An 18,563-nucleotide genomic window follows, 5' to 3' on the forward strand; every position below is an offset into this window, starting at 1 on the left:
TGATTTTAGTCATTCAAATATAATAGCCAAAAATCCAAAAGTCACCAAGTAATCCAAATACACACAAACTGTTTCTTTTTGCTCCTTTTTTTCACACTTTCTCTTCCTGGGGTTACTATTTAGTTGCAAAGTTTCAGTTAAAATGTATCTTTTAGAAGTCTTATTGAAATTTTACTTTAGATTCTTTTAAAGTCCAGGCAGTCTCCTCCCTCTTCCAGATCCTGCCCTTATTCTTTTTCTTTCCCTTCCTGCTTATAGAAAAAAAAGTTTTTAATGTCCAGAAATCTTTATTGTCCCTTTGGCATTTAGATATTTTCAGCTTAATTGACTATTGATGCCAAAGCGGATTTTTCCAATTTCTTATTCTTAACTGTCAATATTAGGAAGGAGAGAGAAGAAGAAAAAAAGTCAAACCTTTCCCTTTTCACTTTCTTTCGCTGCTTCCGACTCTTCTTTGGGAGCAATGTTATTTTTTGTAGAATTTAAATTCCAGGGTACCTTAGTTATTGCTTTTTCAACTTAGCCCGGTCAGCCAAAACTTTCACTTCTTATCTTCCTCCTGCACGTTCTTTTCCGGTTGAGTACTTGTTTGAGGTGACCATTACTGACCACCGCTCCTACCGCCTTCGGGAAAGGGAGTTTGACCAGCTGAGGAAGAGAGATGTGGCTCTCCTTGACCCTGCTGGCAGTCTCTCCCTTCTTCACCACCTCTACGGTGTGGCTTAGCCCCGAAACCAGCCAGCTCAGGGCGCTTCAGCGGCGAGCCCAGGCAGAAACCACGCACGATCGTGGATTCCTGTCTGTCGCTGAAGTCTTTCAAACCGGAAGTCTCCCCTTTTGCGACCTTCTGACAAGCAAAGTCAATGGTGAAGCCAGATTCACTTAACAACTATGTTACTGACTTAACAACTGCAATGATTCATTTAATATTTGTGGCAAGAAAGATCATAAAATGGGGGCTAAACTAACCTAACAGCCTGTCTCACTTAGCAACAGCAATTTTGGGCTCAATTGTGGTCATAAGTTGAGGACTATCCATAGACAGCAGAAATTTCAGTGGACTCTATCACAGTTTTTGCAGGATGGGAAGAGGCACATTTTTTAAAAAATCCCATTGCTAAAATAAATATCAAGACATCCTAGAAAAAGAGGCTCCAATTTCTGTTTGATGAGCTATTTCTGTAGTTTGGTGAAGTGTCATATGGGAAGAGCATTCCAATGATATGTGGAAAAAGTTCAAAAGGAAACAAGTGGAGCCCCTTATTAAATTGATGAGTATGACCAGAATCCTGTATTTAAAAAGTACAGCAGTTAAAATATAGCTATGAATTGAGGACGAGCTGAGAGAAGGCAAACTTAGATATTCTATTACCTGGTGGCATCAACACATTGGTGTTAAATACATCTCAGTTAAATTAGTACAAGATGAACAACAACAAAAAACATAAGAAACAGGAAGATTAACTATCTTGTCAATGATGGACAACAGGATAGACACAACAACAAACCCATCATGTAGTACAGATATATACAAGGCTATGAGGAAACAGTTTGGTGTAGAGATTAAGGTATCAGGCTAGAAACTGGGAGATTGTGAGTTCTAATCAAGCACAAAGCCAGCTGGGTGACCTTGGGCCAGCCACTTTCTCTCAGCTCTAGAAAGGAGGTAATGGTAAGCTATTTCTGGAAATCCTTGTCAAGAAAACTGTACGGACTTGTCCAGGCAATCTCTGAAAATCGGGCAAGATTGAACAGAAGAAGTAAAAATACAAGCTGTGCCTAAGAAAAGCAATTGTTTTATCTCTTCTTATCCTGTCCATTCTGAAAGCTAACAGATTTACTTGCTATGCCACATGGTACTTTGCACATTTGCATTCAGCCATGTTGCCATTTCTTTCTGCTTAATGCATTCTGTAATCTTATTTTCTTAAATGCACTTTAAAATATTAATTTAAATAAAAGGACGTTGAAATTAAACAATACTGCAGCATAACTTTTTTAAAAAATCAAAAGGTCTCTCCCAGAAAAATTAGAGGTATTTTTATTTATTTTTAAATGCTGTTTGGGAGTAGATTTCTATGAACAGACTTTTTTTGAAACTAAAATCAGTTTTTCTGTCCTCAAAAGGCATGCATATATATAGAAAATGAGGTTAGGAATTATTTTGTTAATAGTATTAAGAGGGGAGATGAAAGGTGAGTAAAATTATTCTTAATTTCAAGGTTCTTAACTTGAAATTAGCTGTTGTGTTAATTTCTGCCAGTGCTATTTCCTATAGTTTTAAGTCCCATTGATCCAAAGATTTTTCTGCTTCCTCAAGACTCCCTTCTCAACATCTTGAACAAACATCTAAAAATGGGGGGAGGATGCCAAAATCAGCCCCAAACCAACAATTTGAGACATGGCGGGGAGGAGATTTATGGGGGTTGCTGAGTAATGTAATCTTGGAGAACTAAAAAGGCCACAAATAGAGTGCTTTATAGGGCATTACTAAGATTTTATGTACATATAAAATCATTACATTGAAACTAGACTTATTAAAGGGGAATTTAAACTACTTTTCATCTCTTGTTCCTGAACAATAGATTGGCAATTGCTTAATCTTGTCAATCAATTTTCTTTTTTAAAAAATATTTAAAAAATAAACTCAGAGACTAAGGAGAAATATCAAAAGCCTGTCCAAACTCTATAGTACCTGTTGCTCCAGAATCGATCATGTGAACGTAGAAACAGTTGGGCAGTTGTTAAATGTTAATTAACTGGGCAGCAGTTAATTAAAATAGTTGTTTTAATTAACTGCTTCACATCTAAATTCAAAGGTAGGAAAATAACTAGGCCAGTTCCAGGTCATTTTCTTCCTTTTGAAGGGGAAAACTATTGGCTGCAAGGTGTTTTGCTTTACATATTAGCAGGCCCTTTCATCATCCATTGCTGTAGCTTCATCAGGAACGGTAAGTGAACAGCAATAACAGAGCTGTTCATCACTGCAGCAAGGAAGCACTCAGCTCTACAGGCCTCCACTTAGAACCATGAGTGTTTAAAGTTACAACAGCACTGAAAGAAAATGACTGATGACCAGTCATCGGACTTACAACTGTCACAGCACACACACCCTACGGACATGTGTTCAAAATTCAGGCACTTGGCAATCAGCCTGTATTTATGATGGCTGCAGCGTCACCATTTTCAGCCTTCACAGCCAGATTCCCACAAGCAAAATCAATGCGGGGAATGGCCTTTGCTTAACAATTATGTGATTCACTTAACTCCTACAGTGATTTGCTTAACCACCATGGCAAAAAAAGTTGTAAAATTGGGCTTAACTCACTTAACAACTGCCTTGCTTAGCAACAGAAATTCCAGTCCTAATTGTGGTCATTTCTCCATCTGCAGACAAGTATCATTCTATAGTCCCTCCCTACATATACCAGTACAATTTTATATGCAGATTTAAAGCAAATGGAGCACAGGAATTTGTTGCTGTTTTTCTCTACCAAACTGCCACACTATATGTTCAATAATATTTCACCTCACCTTTGTTTGAACTCCGCTGGGCATCTGTTGCTCCAGAGACTCAATGCAGTAACCACAACATAACTTTGCCACTAGTAAGGACAGCAGCACTGTCAGAACAAGGGAACACTTCATTGTGTGCGTTTTTTCCCCCTGAGGGAGGAAAAGTTTGGAAAGGGGGTGAGAACATGATTAAAGGTTGCAGGGAAATTCAGAAATAGATAGTGGAGAAAAAAAAGGCAGCACAGAAAAGAAAACAGTCAGGTGCAAAGAAATATCAACCATTCTATCTTTTGTGACAATATAAAATGAAGCTATTATTTTCATTTTAAAAAAAATTAACTCATCCCCTATCATGAGATTTCAATTATAGAACAGAACTTAGTCACTTACTTACTCAAAATAGGAAAGCAAATTCTAAGTATTAAGAACATGTACTTTCCATTCTCTATTTGATGAACATATTCATTAAATGTACATCGGTGAACAAAAATATTTTTTTTAAAGCAAATATTCGGGTTTTACACTCTTCTATTAGTATTTCCATATATGCAGCAGAATAACAATAAATGTTTTTGTTTTCTTCTAAGTTTGGTTGTTTTAGTTCTACTCTTCATTTTTAATCAGTTGGATTTATCTAAAGATTCTTTATATATTAAGTAATTCTAGTCTGTGCTTATTCTGGATCATATCGTTATGACACATGCCCCAGAAGGAAAATTGCCTCTATTTCAAAAAAAGTCTTAAATTCAATATTTCCAAACTTGGGCTGATTATAGCATTAAAATCCCCATAAATAATTAAATCTACATTTCTAGGTTCACATAACATATCAATGACCCAGGTTATTCCAATTTACCCCTTGTCTGTGTAGCACATAAATACTAATGCATATTAACATTCTCCCTTTGGATTTCAGCTGTAGCATTTGAATTTCATCTTTATAATAATTTCCAATATTTATTTCTTCTATTCTCATATCAAGATGTAATGCAATTAAGCTCATTAAACCCTCTTTAGCACACCTTATATTTTTGGCCCTTCTTGGCCTATTTATAAAAACACATGTAGCTAAATAAAACTACCAGATTATTTCCTATCAACTACCAGTAGATTTCTTAAGAGGAAAAATCATATAATCTTGTAGGGGAAAAAGGGGTGGTGGTAGAAATCCTACCTATGCATTTGTCCAGTAATTTTCCAGGATGGACATTTCATTATAGAAGTCGACATGTTAGGTTTTTTTGTAAGCTCTGTTAATTAATCACCTTTTGGATTTCAAACGGATGACTATTTTGCCTTATTCTCCTGCAAAGACGCCTGCCATTGTGTTTGAATATGATATATCTGTTAATCTCTGTTCTTTGTTTTATGTTTGGTTTTTTGTTTGTTTGTTTGTTGTTGTTTTGAAATGTTTGAATCATTCTCTAGCCATTTCATATATTCTATTACATTTACAATTTAAATTGAATATCTTTGCAAACATAATTATTTTTAATTCCAGGAATATTTGGTGTAAGCTTGTATGTTGCATCCTACACTTCTTTAAGGGATCTCAAGTTTGATTCTATTTCTGGTTGCCTTGTATTGTGCACTTCTGCAGTAACTTGTAATTTCCTGCATTATTTGTCTTCATTGCCTTCTCCGTCAGAGCTGGCAATGGATTTTGTGATGCTCTGTGAATCACTGGTTGCTCTATAGATTATGTTCATTTACATAACTTCCTTCATAATCATTAAGTGTTTACTGTATATTGCTTTGCCAGAGCTCTTTCTTTTGATAACATAGGTTATTGGAAGATTTACTTCTGCCTTTTCACCAGCTGTGTTCTTTCATTATCCGTAGCTGGGTTATTATGTTCAATATCCGCCATTTGTGATATATATGGATTCTCAGTTCTTTGTATTTCCAATGTTAATTAATTCTGGTAGTTTTTATAAATTTCACTGAGTGTGTAATTTTGGAAGCTGTTGTTACCCCTAACAAAAATTTATTTTACACACCCTTTTTATTCATCACTTAAACTACTGGTAGCTATTGCTGTAGTTTCAAAAATCATGATTGCTCTGGCATTTATATAGTTATAAAACAGACACTCAATTTTATTTATATATTTTGTTGAGAAATCAATTTCTTCTAAAGATCAGATGAACAAAATATATACATTTTTTAATTAAACTGTATGTAAACTACTGGATGTGGGGTAATTAATAAAGGTCAGTTTGGTAGTGATCAATTGGAAAATGCCAAGTATTTTGTTCAATCACAATATTTATTGAATAGCTATGAAAAGAGGAAGATTCAGTGGAATTACATTTATTAAGTCTACATTTACCGACTGTGTCTAATGGGATGAGCCTTACCTGTTTGTCCCTATAACTAACTCTGCATTCGACTCGTCCTGCAATGTCTGCTTCTCTTGATTTTCCTTGTATTTGCATTTTTTTCTCTCTGAATTAGAAACTTTTCTAGTTGTTTTCTGTTTTTGTATTCTGTTTCCATGATCTACAGCAACTTGTTTATCTTTAATTTGACTTGCACAACTCTAGACTTTTGGAGTTTTATTTTTCTTGAGTACTCCTTTTATTCTTCTTAGTTTAACTCTTTAATTTTTGTTTTCAAGTTATTATTTCTATTTCCCCTTTCCTTCAAATCAAATGTCTTTATTACAGTCTTTGACCAGCCTTCACAATTTAATAATAATAAAAAATAAAAAATAAAAGTTGCAGTAAAAAAGGAACAGTTTAATACAACAATTAGTTTTTAGGGGAAGGAAAACATATGGGACAATAAAACAGCATGTTTAATTCAATTTCTTTGCGCAGTTGTGTGCAAAAAAAGAATTGGCCACCTGATGTGTTAAATGTAGGGTTAGTGACCCTTAAAAGCTAATTAACATAAACTTCATCTGCATGGCCCTTGTTATTTGGAAATGATTGGTGCAATCAAAGCACTTCTTGAGGCATTGTAGAAGAGGCACAACATGAGGACATGGGCAAGAGTATCTACCTCCTTAGAACCATGGGGGCAAAAGTCTCTGTGAATAAAGGGTCCGGTGCAATCTTCCCTCTAGTAAGACTGATGGGAAAACATCAACATGGACTCTAGAAAAGGCCCATTATATTTGTTTAGTGTTAAATTGTACAAGTATCCCAAAAGGGAAGGCTTATGATTGTCTAACAATTGGCGGTAGTATTCAGGAGCACTGGTGATATTCTGTTGATCACTGTGCCTCATTCTTTCTTTTACTATTGATTTGGCCTTTTCCAAGGTTAATTGGCCTAAATACTCAAGAGAGTGGCCAAGGCTGCAGATTTTTCTGCTATGCCAATGGGATTGGCATCAGGCCTGTGGGCTCAAACATGATTCTTTTTTTAATTAATTTTTTTTTATTTTTAAAATACAATAAATCCATTCCATTTCAATCATGTGTCAATTAAGTACATATTTCACGTGCTTAACAATTACTAATAATATTCTTCTTAACAGTATAATATAATAATCATATTCCCATATATAAGTAATGTTCAATATATCTATTACACTAGTTTTTCTTATTGCTTTATAAATGCATCTAATCCCTTTTAATTTTATTTTCTAGCCATTTATAAAACAAGTCCCATACCATGTAATATTCAGATTCTTCTTTTTCAATTTCTAATGTTAATCTATTCATTTCTGCACATTCAAATATTTTTTCAATTATTTTTTCCTCTATCAGTTATCTTGTCACTTTTCCAATTTTGAGCAAATACAATTCTAGCTGCTATTAATACATGTATAATCAAGTATGTTTTTTTCTTTACTATAACCTTCAGGTACCATTCCTAATAAAAATATTTCAGGCTTCAAATCTATATGTTGTTTAATAATTTTTTACAACCACGTGTGTATTTTATTCCAATATCTTTTAGCTTTTATACAAGTCTACCACATATGGCAATATGTTCCTTAAGGCCTGAGATTAGGATCCTATTCAGGCCTAAGCCTTAATACATTAGCTTCAAAATCAGTTCTGCATTGGGGCTGCATTTTGAAGCATCAAACAAGGTCCTGACAAAATCTGATTGAATTGCTTCCTAAACCTTCAGGTTTATGACCCAATTTGTATGCCATATAACAGTTGAGCAACCGTTTTTGCTGTAAGCAATTTAAGTGCTGCTGGGATATAATTTGCCCCTTGTTACCTATGAAATTCAATTATTGTTTGTGAACTCTTTTGGGCAATAGAAGACACATAATTTACCTGGGCTGTTAATTTTCTCAAGGCCTGAAATACTATGTCCAAGTACTTAACCTGTTCCATTTTATGAGAATTAATTGTCCATTTGTATTTTTGTCTTTTGTTAGAAAAGACTAGCACTTTAGATTTGTCGTAATAGATTATTGTTCCTCATTACAGTAGAAGGCCAGGGTTCTCGGTGCCCGCTTCCTGCCTACAAAAGACAAGGAGAGGAGAACTGCATCACCAGCATAAAGTAAAATTGGGAGATGTCTGTTGGCTAGTTTTGGAGCGTGGATGTCCACCATGTGGAGGATTTTGATCAGAGAATTGATGTATATATTAAAAAGCAATGGTGCAAGGATTCATCCTTGTTTCACCCCCTTGATGGATTCGGTAGAGTTGGAAAGGTTTGCTTCCCAGTTGCATCTTACTCTGTTGTGGTTAGCCGGCAGCAGGTGCGGACGGTGGAGGAGAGCAAAGACTCATATGAGGGGCCAGGACCATTAGGGAGTGGACTGCTGCCTTCAGAGATTGTGGGAGCTGGCAGCAGTGATGAGGAAGTTCCCGAGGAGCCTGTGACAAGTACGTGTGCGTGCAGGATTGATCGTAGGAGAGCAGTTACAGCAGCACAGGCAACTCGGGAGTAAGGCTGCAAGGTAATAGCCCCTCCCTCAAGAAGATCAAAGCCAGGTTTCAAGAAGCATTTTTTGCAGAAGGCAAAGACGCTCTGAAGCTCAGCCTCGTGGACATCATAGTTAGTATTTGAAAAATCTTGTAAATTCGTTCTTATCTCTGGGTTTTTGGCAGCCTTGACAAACAACTTGGCAAGGCTGTTTCTTGTCAGAGCTAATTAGTTGGAAGCAGCCTTTTATCTGTGAAGAAACAGGATTCTTAAAAGGTGGGGGCTGCTGCCTTTGTTTTGTGTTTGCCCCCTTGGAACCCGGTTGAGTCAGAACATACTCTAAGCCCAGTTTTATTGTATAATTAATGAACTGGGAGCAGGAGTCTTTTACCTATGGAGGATCTGCTCAGAGTGTCCCAAAGTGAGAGTCCAGTTACCTCTTGAAAAAAGCACCTTTGGGACAACCATGACCTGGATGACTTGAGAATCTCCATAGAGGAGTACTTGGAATACAATTTGCTAATGATATTTAATACGCTAATTATTCTATAATTGGCTGGGTTATTTCTATCACCCTTTTTGTATCGGGGATTATTAGAGCTTCCCCCCAAGACCTTTGGAATTTTGGCTGGGTGGTTGATGTATGAAAATAGAAGTGCCAATAGAGGAGCCCACCAATTTGAGTTGGATTTGATTAGCACAGGAGGGAATACAATCACTCCCAGGAGCTTTACCACACTTAAGCTGATTGATGGTTTTTTTTTTTTTACTTCGTTGCATGTGATTGGGGGCCATTGCAATGGTAATGAGGATGGTGATATCAGGTAGGTGTTAGCATGCCAGTTCAATAAAGAACTTGGAAGTGATGTACACAGATACTTGATGTAAATGCTACAATGGAGTTGTGGGTTGTTGTTGTTGTAACAGTTTGTTACGGTATGTCAGACTAAGGAGAAGTTTTTGGACCTTGTGGCTTCAATTAATTGAGACCACTTTTTCTGTTGAACTTTTTGAGGTTTTTTTCCTTAGCAATAACCTTTTGAGGTTATTTCCTTTTCTCCTTTTGAATTTGAGTGGAATCTGGAGAGCTGACCTTAAGCAGGGTAGTGTAAGAGCCAGGTAGTGCTGTTTTGGCAGCAATGCAGGATTGATCGAACAATTTCTTAGAGTATTGATCCTTCCTGATCAGATGGTCTTTTATGTTTATTATATAAGATTGGAGCTTAATGGTGAGATTGTGATATACATCAAGCATTCTACTATCTGGTGAGGTAGTTGGGTCTGGGTTTGCCCCTAAGTTGCAGAGGTTGAAGAATACAAGATTCCTTCCTCCGATAGAAACTACTGGGTTGTCATATCTCTGTTAACCTTAACAAACTTAACCTTAATAATTCATTACAATTTCCAATTGTGAAGCCTGGAGTTGGAAGGTCATTTATATCCTCAGTCTCCACATCTCAATATACTCCAAGTCTTCTTTAAGAGAGTGTCATTTGTTGTCAACATGTAAAATTGTTCATTCATGAAGGCAATTTCTTAGAATAGGTTTACTCCAGTTCAAATAGCTAAGCTATAAGCATACAGTGAGGCCCTACAGTGAGGGCTTTCATTTGGAGGAATTGAGCCATTGTCTAAAGAAGAGTTAGGTGAGGGTCTTATTGGAGGGGTGGGGAAATAGGTGATCTTGGCTTGTCTTTTTCCTTCTTTATAATATTCTGCTACTCCAGTTTATGGCTCTAGTTGATGATAGCTACTCTTGTGAGAACCATTTTAAGTTTTTAAATAATAATAACAACAGTCCTCTCCTCATCATCATCATGTTCTCAATCATTTTTTCATTCTCTTTCAGTAAGTACTCTCAAATTTACTAACTGGCTGCCTGTGTTATAGTTAAGAGAGCTAACATAGGTTTTCTGAGATAAAATGCTGGGAATTCTACCTTTAATTCACTTTCTTTGTTATTGGCATACATCACTTAGCTTGTCACAGTCAAGCCACAGTTTATATTAATTCTGTGTGCTATAAATAAAAAAAATCATACCCAAAGTTTATGGTATAACATTTTAAATTTTCAGATTTTGTGCAGCCTCCTATATGAAAGTCTTTGTTTCTTTGTTCTGTCTGATAATAGGCATTTATGTCTTATATATAAAGGTTGTCATAACGATTTCCAACAGTGGGGATATATGGAAAGATGATACAAGCAATCTTTTATAGAGTTAATTCTTTCCTAATCAACAAAACTTACAACCTAGGATCACTCAATGACTTTCAAGCTGTAGGTGAAGAACTATTCACTTTTGCTGCAGTTCTGTCCAATGGGCTTTAATCAGCTAATTATCTACTAGTTTAATCCTTATAAACGTTACACTCTAGATTTATAATCAAGATTACTGCTATTTTATATTCATAGAAGCAAAACCTTTTCCATTACTTTTGATATACTGATGTTATGGTCATTCACAGATATAGATATATCTTTAATAATATATCTTGACTATAATCCAGATATCCTTATAATTCAGATATATTTCAATAGTGTTTTTTTTCTGCTTTAATAAATGTGCAAAAAAAAATACATTCAAACAAGCTATATGTTTGGTGGTGGCTCCTAAAATGGTATTAGGTTTGCCTTAGGAGAGCAGGAAATAAATACAAACAACTTTTCACACATAGTATCACCAACTTTCCTATATAGAATGTATGAATTCTATGAATGCATACTTCAGGTTCATCTGATGCATTCTACAAAGAAAGAATCTGTCCGCCTTTTGGCCTTTTAACTTCTTGTACGTACACTTTTCTGTTCACAGTTGTGTTTTAGAACTCTTTTAACTCCATAGTTAGCTTTTTAAACTTGTTTTAAAGTGTGACTTGGATGTTTGCAATAAATCTTTGGTTTTCAAATTGCGTTTAAATTTCTTAGAGATTTTGATCCTTTTCATATGTTTTACATATGAATAGTAAGTACTTTTGAAATCTAACAAAAGGGAAGCTCGTAGGCTGGATGAATAAGTTAAGGATCACATTTATAACCACCAATTCTAATTTAAAATAATATATGTGTGACTTTTCTTAACATGCACATAAACTTTTTAATTGCGTGACTTGTACAGTATTCATACAAATAATATAATAGCAAAGGCCCATGAAGTTCTCTTATATTTATTTAAGCAAAACTCCTGTATTTTAATTTCAGTTCTGTCATTCTGTGAAGAATACATTTGGACAGACCTACATTTGCTTATATTAAGACTATAATGCCATATAAAACAAATGTGCTATTAGATTTTTCATTCATCTACTTTTCCACACCTAAGCTTTTGCTTGTTCATATTTGCACTGCAACATTTAATTGCACCTCAGTCATATAGTGCTTGTAGCTGCTTTAAATACTACCAATAGCAGTGATAGCTCAGTATTTTCCATGGTACCTTATCAAGGTATACATGAAGATTTGGCAGAGATTTTATTGCAGTTTTGTTTTACTTTGAATTCTGTTTTAATCTAATCTATGGCACTTTGTTTACATTAATTATCTAATACAATCAATCTCAAATAGTATTTTGGATTTTAATTTTGCATACTGGGAATAGCACATGCATAGATAAAATTGAGACCAGAATATTATGAAATCATTTTAATCAAATAACTCCATTTAGTCATCCTATTTTGCACGGGTATGAAAGATACAGTGTTTTAAGGAACATAGCTAGTGTGCCTTGTAAAATTATTCTTAAATGCATGAAATCTGTGGAAGCATCTGAATTAAAACAGCAGGACTTTCAAAACTTGATCAGCCATTCACCACCATTATTGTGGACTCAGCATGACTAAATTCTAAGTAGGGTTAGGAAGGGACTGGCCAGGAAGAGGCAAGCGCATCAGTGCTCACTGCCAGTCTCTCTAAATGTTTGTCTCTTATGCTATCAAGCAGAAGGACAGTTGCTACCAATCTTAATCTGGCCCAAAGTATCAGACCAGGTATGCCATTATTGGGCATTCATGAAAAATCATAACATTTTAGATCTGGAATAGATTTTTTTTCAGTTCATTTGGTACAATCCCAGGACAAGGGGGAAATGATTCAACCCTTAACAGATTGCCATTCTGACATTGCTTCAGCACTTTCAAGCAAAGGAGAATCTACCACCTTTGGAGGCAGTTTTAACTTATATTGTTAAGCAGTTTCTCCACATATTCAACAGTCTCTTTTTCTATATTTCAACCCTGCAATGTCTTATGCATTATAGCTATTCAAACAGTTAAATGATGTTACCGTATCACACCTCCATGGCTCTCTTCTGCTAAAACGATCATTTGACCCTTTCATTCTCTACTCTATTCCTAATTCTCCTGTTTAGATATCCATTACACTGTTGGGAACTTCAGTCCAGCATTTATAAATGCTGCCCTTAATTGCAAATTAGCATGCTTATATACTTTTAGTCATTAAAGACATACGAATAGGCTGAATTTAAGGCATTTTTGCAGAGTGGCCAATCCGATGCTCCCAATGTTAAATTTACAATTAACTAGGCAGGAGACAGTGACATACTGTACTCCCACTCCCGCCGCTATTCCCTTGCAGTTGATATTTAGCCCCAGACCCACAGGTGATACTGAATTTTCATGAATTTATCCACCACCACCACCCCTTTTTTTAAACCATCCAAGTTAGGGGACGCGGTAACAAATTCCCTAGGTTATTTATGGTGTGGGAAGAAGCGCTTTCTTTATTCAAAAACCGCCTCCCTACAACCCTTCCCTCCCCGTCCGTCATTCACTTTTCATTAGTATCGGCGGTGGATGATGTGACAGTATAATAAAACAAAATGCCCCTATGGAACTCTTCTCAAAGACCTCAACTAGATCGCAAAGACAGGAAGAGTGCCAGCCGGGCGAGATTGCCCGCAAAAATAAATAATAATAATCCCACCATGCTCAATAAACTTAGACCAAACTTTCACATATCCATCCCTCCGCTTCCCCATTCTGTTGCTCTCGCCCCAAATCGCTAGCTTTTCTATTGCCGTCAAAATCCTACCCGGCCACCTGAGGAAGAAAGGAGGGCAAGCGCGCTACCAGCCTCGGCGGACCGTCTCCGTGTCGGCGGCGAAAGCTGCTCTACCGTGACGGTCAGAGAAGAGAGGCTCTTTCCTCGGCTTCGGGTTCCCGGGCGAAGAGTTTGGCGTCCCTCTCGCCCAGCAGCAGCAACAGCAGCAGCAGCAACCAGACTGGAGGCAAAGCCCAAAGTCGACGACAAGAGTTTCTCGCCGCCCGTTCCCGCCACTTTAATAAAGGGCGGGCTGCGCGCCGATAGGGGGGTGGAGGAGAAAGGGAGGAAGGACCCACAGAAGGCAACCTCTTTTCGCGCCGCACGCCCACGCCGACCGTTGCACAAGTTTCGCCACTGGTTCGCACGCACACAAAGTGATAAAACGCAACAGATCCCGTAGATGGCATCATACCTGTCAGATAACGATTGCGCGCATGCATATATCCCACCTCGTAATGTGTTGCCTCCACAACACCTTCGTAGTCTCCGCTATGCCCATCCATTGGCTGGAGGTCTACCTTTGCAGGAAAATGGCCATGTAGCCCTTCACCTGGCCAAGTCTTACTTAATCCACCTGGATTTGGACTAGACAGAAGACCTACAAGGTCCCTTCCAACTCTGTTAATCTGATTTCAAACATATTTAGACACACATGCACATAGATCATTTTCATATCTAGCTCATAGCTATTACCACAAGTTTTTTGTCATCACCCATATCCAAGATGTCAATAATACACAGCAATGGCAGCAGAATTTTTTTTCTAAAGAACTTGTCCGAAGGCTCCCTCAAGCTAAATTCCTGTCTGTGGAAGTTTCCTTTGGATGCACAATCTAGCAGAAAGTATTATAAAACACTGACCTACCTATAGCATTAGCTTTAAAATATCTCAGTATAATTTTCAATGATTAAGACAGCTGAATTTACAGCGAAACACCACTGTGATTGCCAGAAGACAGACCCAGTCCCATCTATATGATGCCTAAGCAATGCAAAATAATTTTATAGTATATGGGATATGAATCTGCAATATTTGTGTTCTGGTTTTCTTTACTGTATTGAAGTGATGTTTTAACGATAAAATTGATCTTCTTGTAGTTTTTGAACAATACGTGATTTTATTGGTAGGGACTACATCTGTAGATAACCCTGCCTTATGATTGGAAAAGAAGAATTAATCTTTTCTTGTTGGCTCTAACTCCTTGTGACCAACATGATTCATGGTAAGTCCAGACAGACAGAACTGTTGTTCTATCACAAACAACAGCAAGTTCAGTTAACTTATTGGCTTCCAAGAAGCAGATGAGACCACAACTTCTACTTTCAAAGGGTCCTAGAATTGTATTCCCCTGCAAATGCTTTATCAGTATACAGTATGAGGATACAAACATTAGGATGGCAATACAGACACCAAGTCAATTTTCACCAAGCTAATCTACTCTCAATGCAATATGGACCTGAATCTCGGTCAGACAAGTGGGGAAATCTTCTGTTGCACCAATTATTAAAGGGTGATATGATAACATTTAAAGTGGAAAATATACAAATCCAGTTGTAGTGATGCATTTTTTTTAAATAGATGAAGACTATCATTACAGTGAAGATTGCTGATACAATTAAAATGTTTGGAAATGCTTGCACAATTTCATGCTCCATAGACATGCATTGTTTACCTGTCCATCACATTTCCCAAGTTTTATACTGTACCTGTTACTCTGACAGAGTCTCTTTGTGTGTCTCATTCACTTACATATTGTTCTTCAGTATCTTGCATATACTTACTCATGCTTTCACTATTATATGCCAGTCATGCAGAAAAAATAGTATCTTGTTTTTCAATATTCATATTCTTTCATTCACTTATCCATTAAGCCAACTGCCTTCAGTTTGGATGGAGATATTTTCCTTGGTAAAACACAGAATGCTTATTCTGTGTACATAATACATACAGTTGGAACTTGGATGCAAGCCTTGTAAAACATGTGACACACAACTTTGTTGCACAAAGCTAGTGAGAACTCACCCACCTCCTCCCCAAAAATTGTTCCTTGGTCAAACTGTTAAATAGTAAGATATTTCTCCAAGCATTCAACTGTATCTGCCTTTCTAGAACTGAATCCCATAGGACTTTCTGTGACAGCAAGCTTTTTTTTTCCTATGTAGCAGCCCTGCAGGTATTTGAAGGAAACTGTAGGTGAAAGCGAAACTGAGAGGTCAAAAACCATGCTGCAAAAAGAAGATGGGAAACCAGTTTTTATAATGTCAAGAACACAGTGTGCCATGTAAAGTAACCAAGACTCAAGCTCAGCCTGAAAAAAATCTCAATAGGTAGCAGTATCTATCTGAACTTGGCTAGTTTTAATTTTGCACAGTTGGTCCATGGATAGCAAATATCTGACAATCCTGAGAATCTTGGCTAAACTAGGAAGTTTAAAAAGAACACCCTGGAAGAAAGATCAGGGCAAAGCAATAGATGCAATCTACATAGACTTCTGTAAAGCCTTTGATTCAGTGGTACATGACAAACTACTCCTAAAACTAAAATCTTATGGTATCTCTGGACACCTGCATAACTGGATTGAAACATTCCTGTCAAACAGAAAACAAATAGTCAAAATTGGGAGCATCCTATCAAATTCTGTACCTGTCAACAGTGGTGTCCCCCAGGGCAGTGTTCTAGGACCAACTCTCTTCACACTCTACATAAATGACCTCTGTGATCATATTAAGAGCTGTAAAGCTATTCAACACCACAGACAATACTGCTGCCCCTCAAAAAGACCTCGACTATATATCAGAATGGTTAAACAAATGGCAACTTCAAATCTCAACAAATAAATGCTCTGTCTTACATATTGGCAAAAAAAAATCAGAAAATAAAATACAAGCTGAATAGTCAAGACCTTGTTGATGATCCAAGCTCTGTCAAGGACCTTGGAATACTCATCTCTAATGATCTAAGTGCTAGAGCCCACTGTAACTACATAGCCAAGAAGGCATTAAGAATTGTTAACCTAATCCTACATAGCTTTTTCTCTGGTAATATCACACTACTAACAAGAGCATACAAAACATTTGCTAGACCAATATTTGAATACAACTCATCAGTCTGAAACCCGCATTACGTATCTGATATTAACACAGTTGAGAAAGTCCAGAAATATTTCACAAGAAGAGTTCTCCACTCCTCTGCTCGTTGCAGAATACCTTATGCCGCCAGACTTGAAATTCTAGACCTAGAAAAGCTAGAACTGCGCCGCCTTCAATTTGATCTAAGTATAATATATAAAACTATACATTGCAATGTCCTACCAGTCAATGAATACTCAGCTTCAACCGTAACAATACAAGAGCACACAATAGATACAACCTTAAGGTAAACCACACCAAACTTGATTGCAGGAAATACAACTTCAGCAACAGTGGTCAATGTCTAGGATACTCTACCTGATTCTGTGGTTTCTTCCCCAAAAACTTTAACCTTAGACTGTTTACTATTGACCTCACCCCTTTCCTAAGAGGTCTGTAGGGGGCATGCATAAGCACACCAATGTGCCTACCATCCCTGTCCTATTGTTTCTTTTTATTTTTCTTATATGTATCCATTTCATGTATCCATAACTATGTTTATACATACCTGTTATCTTATAATTGCTTGACAAAATAAATAAATAAATAAACCATATACCAGGAAGAGAGTGCATTTCATAACCAGTCAGCAGGAGCCTAAAGCATCTTTAATTTTACCATAAGTACTTGCAGACATCAATTCTTCCAACTTTAGAAGATAGCCATGTTAATTTCTTCCAGCAAGGTAACAAATAATCTCTGACCTCTTAAGGGCAAACATAAGCTTTTAGAGATCATAGTCACTTTATTCTCTGAATCTTTAACTCAATTATGGAAATAGGGGACAAGAGGGGACAGCGAATCCCAAGATGCCTTTATTTTCTGCAAACTCAAGGAGGAATAGAGACTTCTTAAATTCAATAATGGAGAAAGAACCTTCTATTTCTCCTGGAGTTGGCACAAAGCAATGAAACTATAGGAGTTTGCCTATGCCACATCAGTTCTGAGATAGTGTAAAATTGTGTGGCCCGTTTTTATAGCCAATTGTTGTGCTACTGTCAAATTGTGTTGCTAGTTTTCAAAGCCAGTTATTCTCTTTTGGCTTTGCTTCTGTCTCCATTCAACAAGTCCCCAACCTCTAGTGGGACAGTGCAGATGAATATGACTTCAGAATACTGCCTGGATCCTGTCTAGGCTGCCTCACTATAACCTCCTTCTATACTTCATTTGGCCATATAGAATAATGAGGAAGGAAGGAAGGAAGGAAGGAAAAGAAAAGAAAAGAAAAGAAAAGAAAAGAAAAGAAAAGAGAAAGTATTGAAAGACATCAGGACAGAAATAAAGACAGGTAGCAGACCATGCCATGATAGGAGCTTGTCATCAAATTAGGTATGAGAAATGTCACAGTGGATTTTATTCCATCAAGATTCCAGAAGTTTAAAAGAAAAGTTGGCAAGAATATCTATTGCAGAAAAAAAAGTGTTTGGAAATGTGGTCAATTTTTTAGGCTAAGATCTAATCTGACAACTTTTAGCAAGCCCTTGGCTAATAACAACCATTTTGGCAGCCAATATGATCTCAAAGCTCCTGAATTTATATTGGGACACTGCTTTATATCTTGGAACATATCTGATATGAGAATTCACACAGAGGAAATTTCAGGTGAACCATAACCACAGAGTTTAATACTTCAGGCAATAATATTATTCTATTCACCTATTCATTCAATTTCTAAAGCCGCCCATGTCAGCCAAATGACTTTGGGTAGCTTACAACTTTAAAACTGTAAAGCAGTTAAAGTAATTAAAAACATCCAAAAATAAATCTATGTAGCAATCATGATAGTTAACTAACTAACAGGGAAACCAATAAACAGGACCCTTAACAGATTCCAAGCCCCAGGCCCAGGTACACAGCTCCATTATTAAAGCCTTACAAAAGGCCTAGCAAAGAAGATGGAAACTGAATTTTTAGAATATAAATTCTATAAGAGAAGGGTTTCTGAGTTTCACCAAAGGAATATGAAATGGCACTAGAGATATCTAAGAGGTTTTTGCACAAAAGGAAAGGCCGAG

General features: G+C 36.8%; 1 protein-coding gene across 5 annotated transcripts in view; it reads right to left on the minus strand.

The window, feature by feature from the left end:
- The window catches only part of TAC3 (tachykinin precursor 3), a 66,663-nt gene that overhangs the window by 18,005 nt on the left and 30,095 nt on the right, over window positions 1-18,563 (minus strand). For 3 of the 5 annotated variants that reach the window (XM_087925273.1, XM_087925271.1, XM_087925272.1), the window contains one exon: window positions 3,535-3,666. In XM_087925273.1, the coding sequence (XP_087781399.1) occupies window positions 3,535-3,648 (114 nt within the window). In that variant the 5' untranslated portion in view covers window positions 3,649-3,666. Of the gene's footprint in view, window positions 1-3,534; window positions 3,667-13,407; window positions 13,654-18,563 lie in introns of those variants that run through there. The other 2 variants (XM_026714810.2, XM_087925270.1) reach the window with 2 other exon arrangements.

Source organism: Pseudonaja textilis, chromosome 2 (genome assembly GCF_049901715.1).
Source record: "Pseudonaja textilis isolate UNSWEBS1 chromosome 2, rPseTex1.2, whole genome shotgun sequence".
Classification (NCBI taxonomy): domain Eukaryota; kingdom Metazoa; phylum Chordata; class Lepidosauria; order Squamata; family Elapidae; genus Pseudonaja; species Pseudonaja textilis.